General features: G+C 48.1%; 1 protein-coding gene across 22 annotated transcripts in view; it reads right to left on the bottom strand.

Annotated features, from left to right (window-relative positions):
- The window catches only part of TPK1 (thiamin pyrophosphokinase 1), an 85,437-nt gene that overhangs the window by 61,906 nt on the left and 9,404 nt on the right, over positions 1 to 14,127 (bottom strand). For 21 of the 22 annotated variants that reach the window (XM_068126111.2, XM_078786069.1, XM_078786080.1 and 18 more), the window contains 2 exons: positions 7,254 to 7,306; positions 4,779 to 4,856 (listed from right to left, as the gene is read on the bottom strand). In XM_068126111.2, the coding sequence (XP_067982212.1) occupies positions 4,779 to 4,856; positions 7,254 to 7,290 (115 nt within the window). In that variant the 5' untranslated portion in view covers positions 7,291 to 7,306. Of the gene's footprint in view, positions 1 to 4,778; positions 4,857 to 7,253; positions 7,309 to 14,127 lie in introns of all 22 variants that reach the window. The other variant, XM_078786071.1, reaches the window with a different exon arrangement.

Raw genomic sequence — 14,127 nt, 5'->3', positions numbered from 1 at the left:
AAGTGATGAACAGTGATAATAAAGTGATAACAGCGGCAGTAATAGAAATATAAGTAGTGTGTAGCAGTCAAACAGGCAACAGGTCACCGGCAATCAGTGTTCATTGTTCATGAGCCTGATTGCCTGATGAAAAAAACTGTCTCTTAGCCTGTTAGTTCGGGCCTTGAGGCTGCAATAGCGCTTGCCAGACAGTAGCAGCTGAAACAGTCAGTGGTTGGGGTGGTTGGGGTCTTTAATAATCCAACGGGCTTTTCTGACACACTGTCCATTGTATATATCCTGGATGGAGGGAAGCTCACATCCACTGATGCACTGGGCTGACCATACGACCCTACTCAGCGCTTTGCGGTTGAGGGCAGTGCAGTTCCCATACCAGGCAGTGATGCACCCAGTCAGGATGCTCTCTATTGTGCCTCTGTAGAAGGCCCGCAGGATATTCGGCCCCATGCCGAACTTCTTCAGCCGTCTGAGGTGGAAGAGGCGTTGCTGAGCCTTTTTCACCACTTGACTGGTGTGCTCATTCCAAGTGAGGTCCTCGGTGATGTGGACGCCAAGGAACTTGAAGCTGCTGGCTCTCTCAACAGCAGACCCGTTGATGGTGATGGGGTCCATCCTCTCTCCTCTCCTCCTGAAGTCCACGATCAGCTCTTTTGTTTTCTCGACATTGAGAGAGAGGTTGTTTTCCTGGCACCACTGTGACAGGTTGATGACCTCTCTCCTGTAGGCTGTCTCGTCCCTGTGGGTGATCAGGCCTATCACTGTTGTGTCGTCGGAGAACTTAATCACTGAGTTGGAGCTGTGCGTGGCCATGCAGTCGTGGGTGTACAGGGAGTAGAGGAGGGGGCTCAGTACACAACCCTGCGGGGCTCCTGTGTTGAGGGTCAGAGGGGCAGAGGTGTTGGAGCCCATCCTCACCACCTGGCGTCGACCCGACAAAAAGTTCAGGATCCAGCTGCACAGTCTGGGGTTAAGTCCTAGGCCCCTTAGCTTGGTGTCGAGTCTGGAGGCGACTATTGTATTGAATGCTGAACTGTAATCTACAAACAGCATCCTCACATAGGAGTTCCTCTTCTCCAGGTGGGTGAGGGCGGTGTGGAGTGTTGTGGCTATGGCATCGTCAGTGGATCTGTTTTGCCGGTAAGCAAATTGGTGGGGGTCTAGGGTGGGTGGTAACATGCTACAGATAAGATCCTTAACCAGCTTCTCAAAGCATTTCTCACTATGGGAGTGAGGGCAACAGGACGCCAGTCATTTAGGCACGTTACCTTGCTTTTCTTCGGCACTGGAACAATGATGGATGACTTAAAGCAGGAGGGGACTGCACACGTAGAAAGGGAGAGGTTGAATATGTCCATAAACACACCAGCCAGCTGCGCCGCGCACTCTCTAAACACTCGGCCTGGGATGCCGTCTGGTCCGGCCGCCTTGCAGATGTTGATGTGCCTGAATGCCTTGCGCACATCGGCCTCGGTGACGGCCAGAGTGCTGGACGTGTCGGCAGTGGTGGTGACATGAACATCAAAACGGGCGTAAAAAAACATTTAGCTCATCTGGGAGGGAGGCTGCAAAGTTAGCTACACAGCTGGGTCTCCCTTTAAAGTCCGATATTATGTGTAGTCCCTGCCACATACTACGTGAGTCATTACCACTTAGCTGTGTCTCAATCTTTTCTCTGTATTTTCGCTTTGCTGCCTTGATCGCTCTGCGAAGGTCGTAACGGGTTTTCTTTACTTCCGCTTCGTCTCCAGAGGCGAAGGCGGTGTTTCTTGCTTTGAGGGCAGCTCGCACAGAACTGTTGATCCGTGGCTTTTGGTTTGGATACACCCGGACTATTTTTGTGAGGACAACGTCCTCTGTACACTTCCGAATGAATCCAATGACTGTTTCCGCGTACTCGTCACTGTTGTTTTCTGACGCGTCACGAAACAACTTCCAGTCCGCGTGATCAAAACAGTCCTGTAATACGGTGAGTGATTGGTCAGGCCAGTGGTGGATCGTCCTCACGGAGGGCACTACTTGCTTCAGCTTCTGCCTATAGGCGGGCAGGAGCAGGATGGAGGAGTGATCCGATTTGCTGAACGGTGGGCGGAGGAGGGGTTTGAAGGCATTGCGGAAGGGAGAGTAGCAATGGTCGAGTAAGCTGTTTCCCCGTATGTTTACATCGATGTGTTGAAAGTATTTAGGTAATACCGTCCTCAGAGACGCTTGGTTGAAGTCCCCAACCACGATGAAAGCGGCCTCTGGGTGCTTGTCTTCCAGGTTACTAATTGACCCATACAGTTCCTTGAGTGCCAGGTCCATGTCGGCTTGGGGCGGGATGTACACAGCTATCACAACAACAGCCGTGAACTCCCTGGGCAGCCAGAATGGCGGAGCACAAGATATTCCAGGTCTGGGGAGCAAAAAGACGAGAGGGAATGAACGTTCTTAGGATCACACCAAGCGTTGTTAACCATGAAACATACACCCCCTCCCTTGCGCTTACCAGAGAGTTATTTTGACCTGTCCACGCGGAACACTGAGAACCCCGAGGGTACGATGGCCTGGTCCGGAATATCTTGCGACAACCACGTTTCTGTAAGGCAGATGATGTTACAATCCCTTGTTTCCCGCTGGAAGGAGATCCTTGCTCTCAACTCGCACAGCTTGTTGTCGAGGGATTGTACATTGCCTAACAGAATGCTGGGAAGCGGAGGGGTTGGCACGCTGCCTCAGCCTCACCAGCACCCCAGCTCTCGTTCTTCTCCTTCGGCGACGCTTCCGACACCTCCCCCCCTGGTAACGCCGCTATTGTGTGTGGGTCCTCTGCGTCACGAATGAAAACAGGGTCCCGGTGGAAAAACTCTGGCTTAATGTGAATGATCGCTGAGTTTTTTATATCCAACAACGTGTCTCTGTCATATCTAATATAACTGGCTGCTTTAGATATAAAAATAACACTTAAAAACAGTAAAATAAGCAAAAATCAGCAAAGTCGGCGAGGAGCGCAACATGTGGCGACCATACGTGGCGCCATCATCACGTGACATCACGTGCCAGGAAAAGGAGTAGTGTACCACATTGAAGTGACCGATGGTGTGCACAAACCTTTATGAGTTTCTGTATCATATAAACCAAAGGGTGTCTTTGTATCATTTGTGGTTCTAAATATATTACAACTAAAGTTGGTTAGGTCTTTTTGGAACACTGTACTTTATGAAGGCACTATAGGTGGAAAATGGCAGGGCAATGGCATGGTTAACAGGCTGGACTGGCAAGTGGCAACAGGTGAGGCAATAAATGTCCGACAGGCATGGAAGTAGCCAGCAGATGTCGTGAGGCAGCAGATGGTACCAGGCGGTAGCAGATGTCGTCATCGGTGGCAGCAGGAGCGTGGGGGTAACAGCAAGTAGGGTGGCCGGCGTCAGCCATACCCTCCTCTATCTCTAGCTGCCCCACCCCACTAATCCATCTATCTAACACAGCTATCTAACACTGCCCCTCTAAACTGCTCTAAACTAAACGATCTATCACGGGGCCCGCTAATCCTATTAAACTAACTTATCTCCCAGGAGGAAAATAGAACGCACTTCCAGTGACAAAAAACGATGGGGTGGTGTGGCCTCACATGGCTTGATGGGGGGGTGGAGGAGGAGGCTTCCCCTATACTAGCAATTTGGGACACAATGGGTCCACAGAAAAAAGAAAATCCACTTACTCTACTCCGTTATCCCATGCGGCCACAGACATACAAAATGGTACAAAGTGAGAGCTTCCCTACCCTAACCCGGTATTTCAAAACACGTTTCTTTCACTTTAGCATTAACCCATCTCAAGCGTGGTTCTATGCAACCAATTTGACTGCCTATAGAAAGAGAATGTGACCAATGATATGCCCTGCAGAGGTTAGAGTAATAGTGTATAGTCACATAATAACAAATGACTCAATACAAGTATGTCGTGTGACGTGATGCACTGCGCTCTCTCAAACTGCTTCCGCAGAGAAAACTTGGAGTGGACTTTGAGGAGCAATCAATAATTTTTACATTACGAAGGAAAACACAGCTCGCTTCACACGTACAAGTAGGTATGATTGCAAGGAGGGAAATACTTGAGGCCACAAGGACTGGGCCTGTGAACGGGTTTTGAACTTGTTAAGATATCCCATTAACCTCGTGCACTTATCCAATGGATATTCCGCACAGTGCTCCGTCGAGTGAGCAGATGAAGCGAGAAATAATTAATATCAAATACATTTTAATCTTGTAAATATAGCCTCTTCAATCCTTCCCTGCTCCTTTATCTTGGGCACGTCTCATCTTTGTGCAAAATACACTCAGAATGGTTCATTAAAGAATAATTTTTCAATTCGAGTCACAGCAACTGCAAGGGCTCCAGGAACTCGACGGATTGAGCAGAATCCAGGACAAAAGCGATGGTCCCATTCGCACCAGAGCGTGCAAGCTACCTGTTCTGGGAGAAGGCATGAAATCCCATTTCACGTCATCGTTCCACCTGACTCACCCACCTCACTTCATCGTCCCGAGCCGAACCGCGTTCTCATCATTCACCATTTGCTCAAAGGCGATGCGTGAAATTCAGATTTTATGGAAACAGCTCGGACAAATGAACACTTTACTCGTCCCACAACCATAACAGGCAAAAGAAAACAAATGACTGCAACACTCGGACTTTGATGAAACAAAAGTGTGATGAATGCAGCGGCCGTCACCGTCAAATAAACGGCTTGTTAAGGACACTTCCTTATCCAGAGAGTTTGTTTCCATCTCATCACTTACCTTTCTGCCATAAAATCTTCATACACTCCATACTGCAGATCGGCTGGTTTAGGATCATAAGGGCTACTTTGTCCTTCCCTGAAAAGTGAATAAAACAAATATTTAATAATAGGAATGTCACGTTCCACATATTTGTCTTTCTGTCACCAATAACAGCCCCAACCCCACCAAGATGCGATTGCAATTCATAACTCGTATTTCAATTCAAGCTCATCTCAGGGCCATCTATCATTTCAATTTCTTTACGCGATGAACACAAATGAACACAAAATGCAAATGAAAATGTTCCAACATTCATCAAAGATAAATAAATAAACAGTAACCAATAACAGAACCCCATCTCCATGGCCTGTGGTCGAGTCAATTAGATTCATTCAAAATTAAATCAAATAGCTTTGTCTATTCACCTATAGACCAAATGGCTCGTGTGTTTGTAAGGCCCATCTAACCAGCAAAATCATCCCAAGGGGTTAGATCTTGATGGATCAAAAGGAATTATAAGTAAAATAATTCCCCAACCCGGATCTCAATCAGTGGTACATCATCTCTTCTAGACTTGGTTTTGACAAACTTCCCTGCAAATGTCTGCTGTTCTTCTTCTGCTTCAGTCGGTTCATCTGATCATTTCCTTGTTAAAGTGGACATCTCTCTGACCATTCTCAGAGAGCCTCCTCAGCGTTGACGAGTCTGGCATTTCACTCAGGCCGACTGGCACGGTCTTCAAGCAGCCATCAATCATCTGGACTGGTCTCCCATCTCCACCGCCTCTGACATAAACTGATCCTGGGAATTCTTCCAAAGCAAACTGCTCTCTCTCATGCACAGATTCATCCCATCTCGTCTTCAGTTGTCACACCCTTCACTCCGTCCATGGTACACTGAATCTTGTGTTGAGGTAGTTACCCTGAAACAACTTGCATTTTCCTCATGAAAGGTAAATCCAATGGAAGGCAATCTCAGTTCTTCAACAAGCTCATAATCAGTGTGTGTCAACCCTCAGGAGAGCCAGGAAACAATATCTCTCGACTCTCAAGACAACTCTCAAACGTGTCTCCCTCCTCCAAATCCTGATGGCATCTTGTCAAATCTGTTTCTGGTGTTTGTTCCCCCTCCATCCCCTCCCTCACCTCAAACGGATCCACAGCTGACGCCGCATGTGAAAAGTCGAATGTCTCAACTCTGTGCTTGCTTCAAAATCTTGTGTCCCAAACCCATCTCTCTCTGTTCCCACCTTACCCAGTCGAATCCAGCTGCTCCTTGACTCTGTGTCCTTCTCTCCTGACAAGGTGGAGAAGTTTTTGTCAAACCTCGACTCTGGTTCTGCAACGGGACCAGCCGGCATCAGCCCACGGGTCCTAAAATCCTGCTCTGCCACCCTATTTCACCCTCTCTCTGTTCTCTTCACCCTCTCTTTTGCTCAAGGTAATCTGCCAGCATCTTGGAAATAAGCGAACATTACCGCTTTACACAAGAAAGATGCAAAAACAGATCCTTGCAACTACAGACCAACCAGCCTGCTCCCAGTAATCAGCAATGTCATGGAATCCATCATTGCTTCTGATATTAAATCCTTCCTCTTCTCCAATGGCTTGATCTCTGATCATCAATTTGGATTCAGAACAGGCCACTCTACTCTAGATATTCTGCTTCTGCTGTCTCTACACTGGATGGAGATTCTCAAATGCCAGACAGGAAATCTGGTCTTCATTGATGATCTCCCACAACACCAACCCTAGTGTTGGGCTAGCGGCTAGGGTGCCGGCTTAAGATCCTAGGATCCTGGGTTCGAATCCCGGTCGATCGCTGAATTAACGCCAGGGGGGTTGACTCAGCCTGTCATCCTTCCGAGGTTGGCTAATTGAGTACCAGTTCACTGGTAATTCCCTGTTTGTCGTTAAAAGGCGGCAAAAAGGGTTCGCGTCAGGAAGGGCATCCGGCCGTAAAACATTGCTTCAAAAAGGGGACCAAAAAACAACAACAACCACGGTTCCCGAAAAAGGCCAACCCCCGCTTTGCGGGGAAAAATGGCCTCTAAAGGTGGTTTGTTTTTTTGTTTTTTTGATGATCTCCCACTCCCACACTCTCTTCAATCCCACTCCTCCCTCCAGGTCTTCTAAACAGCTGTTCACCACCATCTCTAATCTTCCCCCATCCAAAACCTTGATATTTTCTATCCCCGTTAATCCACCCCAAACTCACCTCCTTCAAATTCCCTGTTTTCTTTCCTGAAATCCCCTGTAGTGTCCATATTGTTTACCCCATGTACCACACCCCAGCCATCTCTCTTCCACAGATCTCCTGATGTCCCTGTTCCCCACTGTTGTTGTGCTTCCCTCTTTCTCCCAACTCGTCTCCACTCCCTTTATTATATGTTCTACGTGTTAGCTCGTATACGAGACTCGACTACATATACAAAAAAAAAGAAAAATAAGTGAGGGAGCACATCCCAGGACATGTGCTAGAGGACTGGCCTACCTTGTGGAAGGAGGCAATTCAGGGGTTCGATATCCATGGCTCAGTAAGAATCCCTAGAGATAAAATAGTTTTCATCAGTTTGTTTTTTGTTGTTTTCAAATAAAGATTTCACAAAAGGGAACAATTTTACATTCAACAGGATAAGTGACAAACGTTCAATTGTTAACAAATACCAAATGAAGGATTAGTTTTCCAACTCTAGATGGGAGGACAAATCATTTCATTTGAAAGAGACAATCACAATTTAAAGGTCACCTTTACAATCGTGCAACATGTGAAAATCCATTAAACCGCTCTTTTTGACCACACATTTAAATGTCAAATAGTGGATAATAATATTTCCATTCAAAAACGTTCAATAACTCCTCACATGCAGCAGCCTCTTCACTCTCTGCAGAACGGGATAAAACTACAAACTGGTCAAACAAGTGGAAAGGGTCTTTCAATCCTGACAAATCCCACACTCACCATGTCTCTCCGAAAAGACCGTCTGGAAAACCCTCCCATCTACTTTCTCAACAATCCTCTCGAAGAAGTTTTGTCACTCAAGCTTTTGGGTCTCACTATCTGCCATGATCTTTCCAGGGAAAGCCACTTTTCCAAGCTGGCCTCCAAAGCCAGTCGCCGACTGGGCATCCTCTGTCATGTGAAGTCCTTCCTTGGCACACCTGAGCTCCTCACCACATACAAGGCTTTCATCCGTAGCTCAATCGAATACTGTTCTCCCCTCTGGGCTGGTGCTCCTGCCTCACACCTAGCTCAGCCTCACGCTGTAGAATCCAAAGCTTTCAGAATCATTGATATCTCCCGCGATGAAGCCGATTCTGAGGGCCTTTCACTCGCTCACCGCAGGCAGGTTGGCTGTCTTTCTATCTTCTATCTTCTACTCTCCGACCGAGCACCCCCTGTTCGGTCTGTGCTCTGTCCCCCAAAATATTCCTGCAGGACTCACAATGTCTGCCCGCAACCCTCTTCCGGTGAAACTGCCAAAAACAAGACTCTCTGCTCACCTTCACTGTTTCATTCCTCTTTTTTCCCACATCTGGAATAAATTCCCACACTCTCTTAAATCCAACTCCTCCTTCCAGGTCTTCAAAACAGCTGTTCACCACCATCTCTTATCTTCCCCCATCCAAAACCTTCATCGTTTATACCCCTGTTAATCCACCCCTGCACATTCCCTGACTTCATTCCTGAAATCCCCTGTAGTGTCTAACTTGTTTATCCTGTGTATGCCGCCCCAGCCCTCTCTCTTCCACAGATCTCCCAATATCCCTGTTCCTTACTGTTGTCCTTCCCTGAATTCCCCCCCTCCTTCCCTCCTGCTCCCTTTAATATATGTTATATGTGTTAGCCCTTATACGAGCCTCGACCAAGTATCAAAAAATCTAAAAGAAACTAATTTCATTTTTATAACACGAGGACAGCTCTGCATCTGTGTATAACACGAGCATCTCATCTCAAGCTGCCTTTTCAGGTTGATTGGACGTGGAAGTGTTGAGCAGAACCTACTGACGAAGTTGTATCCATTCGAATGTCCACACACCAAGAACAATTTTGAAGATTTACTTCCCCGGAGAAGATTCACTTCGGATACAACAGGGATTACAACAAAGTTTAACAATACTATACCGACGTATACAATCACAGATTCAACACAACGTGTCCAGCCAATCTTCTAGCGAGTGGTTGAATGCAGTTTCTTTTTATAGTAAGTTTGGGTACAAAAGAAATCTCCTGCTGTCTCAGGAGTCAGAGTGAGGAATGGAAAGGTCAGGGGTTTTGCAGACAGACTGGCGCCAAGAACTCAGTAAAGCATCTGTTTATCATTACACCTCCAACCATTGAAGATAAGCAACAACATCCTCAACGGTCGAAACCCTACAGGAGGGGCTCCCACCAAAGCATGGGCCTTCCCTCCCAGCAGCACGGGGGCTCTACAAATCCCACCAAACTGCAGGGCCAGGACGTGTCTCAAACGCATGTCGAACGGCGTGATACAGGGCACCTCGTGCGCATCTCGTCTCATCAAAGCTGCTGTTTTCAGGTCAGCCTTCAAGACTGATGTACGGTATTTGACACAGCCCTCGATCCTCTTCATTCCAGGCACAAGGGAGGCAGGAAATCATGCCGCTTCCCTCACGCCATCTTGTTGCAATGTGTATATATGTATATATGTATAAATGTATATATACCGAAACGCAAAAGAAACTTACCACCTTTGAAACCTTTAAATATCAACAATAACACTGCGTGTAGTAAATGTGTGAACTTATTTGTGGACAATAGTGTCCTCACTGTCAGACAAAACGGTCATGGATGGTCACTTGAACCTTCAATGGTCACTTCATAGCACAGCTGTTGAACAACCGTTTTGACTGTCAGTGATTAGCCAAGGGGTACGGGATGATTTTAATGAGCTGCACGTGATGTCTTGATATTGGCTTTAAAAAGGCCAGTGCAAAATGGGCATTTCAATCAACATGCCACGATTGTCAAGGGATCAACGGCAGCGTGCCCTGGGCATGCGGCAAGGCGGACTGAGCTACCGTGAGGTGGCACGTCACCTTGGCTGTTCACACCAGACGATATCGGCCCTGGTGGACAGAGACACCCTCCACAACTCTGCAGATGACAGACCTCGATCAGGGAGGCCAAGAGTCACCACTGCAAGGCAGGACAGGCAGATGGTCCGAAGTCACCTGCGGGATCGATTCCGTCCAGCATACCGCACTGCGGCAGAAACTCCGGGGAAACCGCAAGAAACTTACCACTTGTTTGAAGGTTTCCCTGGAGTTTCTGCCGCAATGCGGGATGCTGGACGTAATCGATCCCGCAGGTGACTTCGGACCATCTGCCTGTCCTGCCTTGCAGTGGTGACTCTTGGCCTCCCTGATCGAGGTCTGTCATCTGCAGAGTTGTGGAGGGTGTCTCTGTCCACCAGGGCCGATATCGTCTGGTGTGAACAGCCAAGGTGACGTGCCACCTCACGGTAGCTCAGTCCGCCTTGCCGCATGCCCAGGGCACGCTGCCGTTGATCCCTTGACAATCGTGGCATGTTGATTGAAATGCCCATTTTGCACTGGCCTTTTTAAAGCCAATATCAAGACATCACGTGCAGCTCATTAAAATCATCCCGTACCCCTTGGCTAATCACTGACAGTCAAAACGGCTGTTCAACAGCTGTGCTATGAAGTGACCATTGAAGGTTCAAGTGACCATCCGTGACCGTTTTGTCTGACAGTGAGGACACTATTGTCCACAAATAAGTTCACACATTTACTACACGCAGTGTTATTGTTGATATTTAAAGGTTTCAAAGGTGGTAAGTTTCTTTTGCGTTTCAGTATATATATATATATATATATATATATATAGTTACGGTTTTCCGCCACCCTTCCTACCCTTACCAAGGGGGGATTAAGCCCCTTGTTCTTTCTGGGCCGGCGTAACCGAGACTTGAAACGCCTCTTCCGGGCAAATGCAAGGTAGGGTTTCGGGACCAAGCCTCGCACGTACCTAAATACCTGTGCCGCCATGGAAGCGGGGAACCAAGCCTCACACGAGCCACGTGTAAATTGAGTACACCGAGCGGATTGCGTACCACGTGGTCCATGCAGTTTTCGTTAATATTGGAACCCGATTAGAGTGGTTCTATTCGTACCACGCTTAGTCAATGTTGGAAAACACAAGACGGTCGAATAAAAGGAATAACACAATTTAATTATTATTTACACTTATGTACAAGTCGGTAGAAAGCAGACACAGAGCAGAACTTAATCAGTCTTATAATAATTCCCAGCCGCGGGCCCGATCACACTCTCAAAGGGGAAATGCAGGTAGAATGGTGTTCCCGCGCTGCCTTGGTCATCCAGGAACGGCTTTGCCCGGCGTGGCTCTCCACGGTCACAGCACATCCCATGATGAAGGCAAGCAGGTGGTGGAAGGGATCCTCGTAGCGCGCCTCTCGAACAAAAGGGCAGATGAGGCAGGCGGGAAATGTACGCGTCTCTCGCCGGCTTGGCGGTTTTCCCCAGCGCGTTTAGTTGCCGGGGCGCTATCACTCGCGTAACCCAATAGAGGCTCGGTCTCAAGCTCAACCGAGCGTCCACTTTAATATGAGCGCTTATACTGGGTTCATGCGCGTCTTTCTCCGATCTCGTAACTCTCATCAATACTCGAACCTCTCCGCACTCAACTCCTGCTCACCTGCCTCTCCTCCACTCCTCGAACTGCTGCTTCAACTGCGCTCATGAGGGCTTCGCGCGACGGGTTTTATTGCCACGCCCTTAGCCTTCTCGAATGTTCCAACCACACCCTGTGCTGCATTGCCGCAGCCACTCCCTTTGAGCCCTGATTGGCGGCTTGCGCTTACCGTCAGCTTCTTCGCCGTCCTCATCCGGTCCAAACCCGACCTGCCAGGCCCGCCTCGTGTCAATTCGCGCCAAAAAGCCAAAGGCAGCACAAGGAGGCGTAAGAGGCATAAGGCAATGTACGTATGAAAATGACCTAACTCTCATTATTCTACTCAACGCAAGACTAACACAGGAAAAGGACTATGCTCACAAATACTAACAGATAACTGAACTATCGCGAGGCTACATGTTGTTTGTGTGACCATCCTATGAGGGGGAAATTTAACCTTTATTATACAAAACTCAAAACCGCAACACTACCCCTCTCCCTCGTCAGACTCGTCCCCGAGTGGAACCTAACAAAAATTGGAACGACCGGTTTTGAGAATGATCTGGAAAATTAACTTTTACTTTTACATGTGACATATAGATGTGGTTCCCTCTAACATTTACTCTAACCCGTAGGTGGGACAGTTTTAAAACACTAAATATGTCCCACCTATTGTGTTGAGTAGCTACTCCAACAGAATCACGCCCACAATTAACCGAATCCGGAATTTGTCAAACTAAACATATAGCCAGTGGGCAGCATTTTATATACAAGCACAAAAAAAACTTACTCTTATTTACAATTCTATGACACAGGACCTGTCCTTTTTGAAAAGAAGATTGGAGGGGAGAGAAAGCACAGCAAAGCACAAAAACACTCAATAATTCATCACACTTGCTGCTTGCTTCTTGCATATTGCTTCTTGCATCTTCTGTGTGCATATATCAACCGGCTAGCCCCCGGACCGGCATACAGGCCATTCCTGCTCTTCAGGGCTAACTAAACTTACAAATCTTCTCGTCCCTAGCACACCATAATAAAAATAGACAAAAACTGTGTTTATTTTATTTCATTGCCAAGCAGGGCCAACCCTATGTGGTCCGACTGCATGACATTAGTGCCACCCAAAACAAGTGGTCCGAAGATGCAAGGTGAATTTGCAGCAAGGTGCTGCACAGCAGAGGTGCAAGGCCACAAAACTTGTGGTCCACAAGTGTATGTGGTGCAGCAAAGTGTTTGTGGCAGCAAAGTGCTGCACAGGTGCAGCAAAGTTACAACACAAGGATATGGCAGCAAAGTGCCGCACAGTTCGGCTGCCCAGATGTAACAAAGTGCAGCAGGGGTGCCGCACAGGTTGATGGTGCTGCACAGTTCCACCTCCAAAATGGTCCTGGGGTGGGGGGAGAGACAAAGCACGACCAGCAAAGCGGAAAGGGCACAAAGGTACACAGCAACATGAGGTAATGCAGCGTGAGGGGCGCGGAAGAGCGAGCGGAGCAGGCTCGTCCCTATCCGTTGGTACCCCCCCCCCCCCCCCCCAACGTCGGCTTACACTACCCTAGCCCTTCCTTGTATTTACAAATTCGTCCCTATGTCTCATCTCCCATATCCCCCTCTAATCCAAATTCGTCTCCCAATCCCTCCCAGGAAGGAAGGAATGGAACAACCACAATGTCTCATTGCGTCACGATGCGTCTCACTTACTCAAACAGTTTACTTGGTCTTGGTGTGGAGCTTCGTCCTCCTTGGTGAATGGCTGTGGATGATGCGAAGGGGGTTTCTCATCCTAACTACACTACTGACATTTACTTTTAAACTACCCGGGGTCGTACCCTGCCAATCTGCCATCTTTAAACTATGTGGTTCGAAGAACCGAATTCCCATTGCCCACTCTGTGATGCCAACCGAATTTGGGTCCCACTCCCCAATTTTTCATACTGTGCCCTTGCACAATTTCGGGGCTGGGTCGTGTGGCTCCACTAGCAGGTCCAACTACCTGCGCACCTCCGCCACTGAAGTCGCCACCCGAGCTTACCTGCTCCTGCGACTACCTAAACTGGGGAAGGCCCCTCCTGGCACTTTACCCCCTGATGCCCACCTTGGCTTTGGGCAACCCGGGTCCTTCCTTTGGATCCTCAGGCCCCACTCAACAACTCACAACTACCCTAAATGGCTCCCAGAGCCTATCTGCGGCCTCACCTGGCCGACAAACTACCAGTGGCGGAGTGCCCCAATAACCATACGCACCAATTAAACCACACACCCAGCCATTTCACTGACTCATGCACCCTCCAAAGCACTACTTTGCCACTACCTGCACCATACGTGTCAATATCCATACAAATTTTGCCTAAACCCTCTACCTGACTTTACACTACCCACCCCCCCCCCCCCCCCCCGGGGCTTTCGCTAATGGGTTCCACCCTTCCCCCATTCAGTCCTTCGCACCATGCATTCCACACCTTTTATTCCCACACCATTTATCTCACACACCTTTTATTTCCACACACCAAATATATTGCACACCTTTTGTTTCGCACACCTCTTGTGCTTACACACCTTTTTCCTTGCACACCTCAACCACAGTTCCATTTGTCTTCCACACACAATTCCTTTTATTCTCACACAATTCCTCGCACACACAGCATCATCTATCTAACTGCTTTTCCCCTAAAACTCGTGCTTACCC

The sequence above is a fragment of the Myxine glutinosa genome, chromosome 10, assembly GCF_964187855.1.
Source record: "Myxine glutinosa chromosome 10, kmMyxGlut1.1, whole genome shotgun sequence".
NCBI classification, from domain to species: Eukaryota; Metazoa; Chordata; class Myxini; order Myxiniformes; family Myxinidae; genus Myxine; species Myxine glutinosa.
This window is presented reverse-complemented; position numbering and strand designations above follow the sequence as displayed.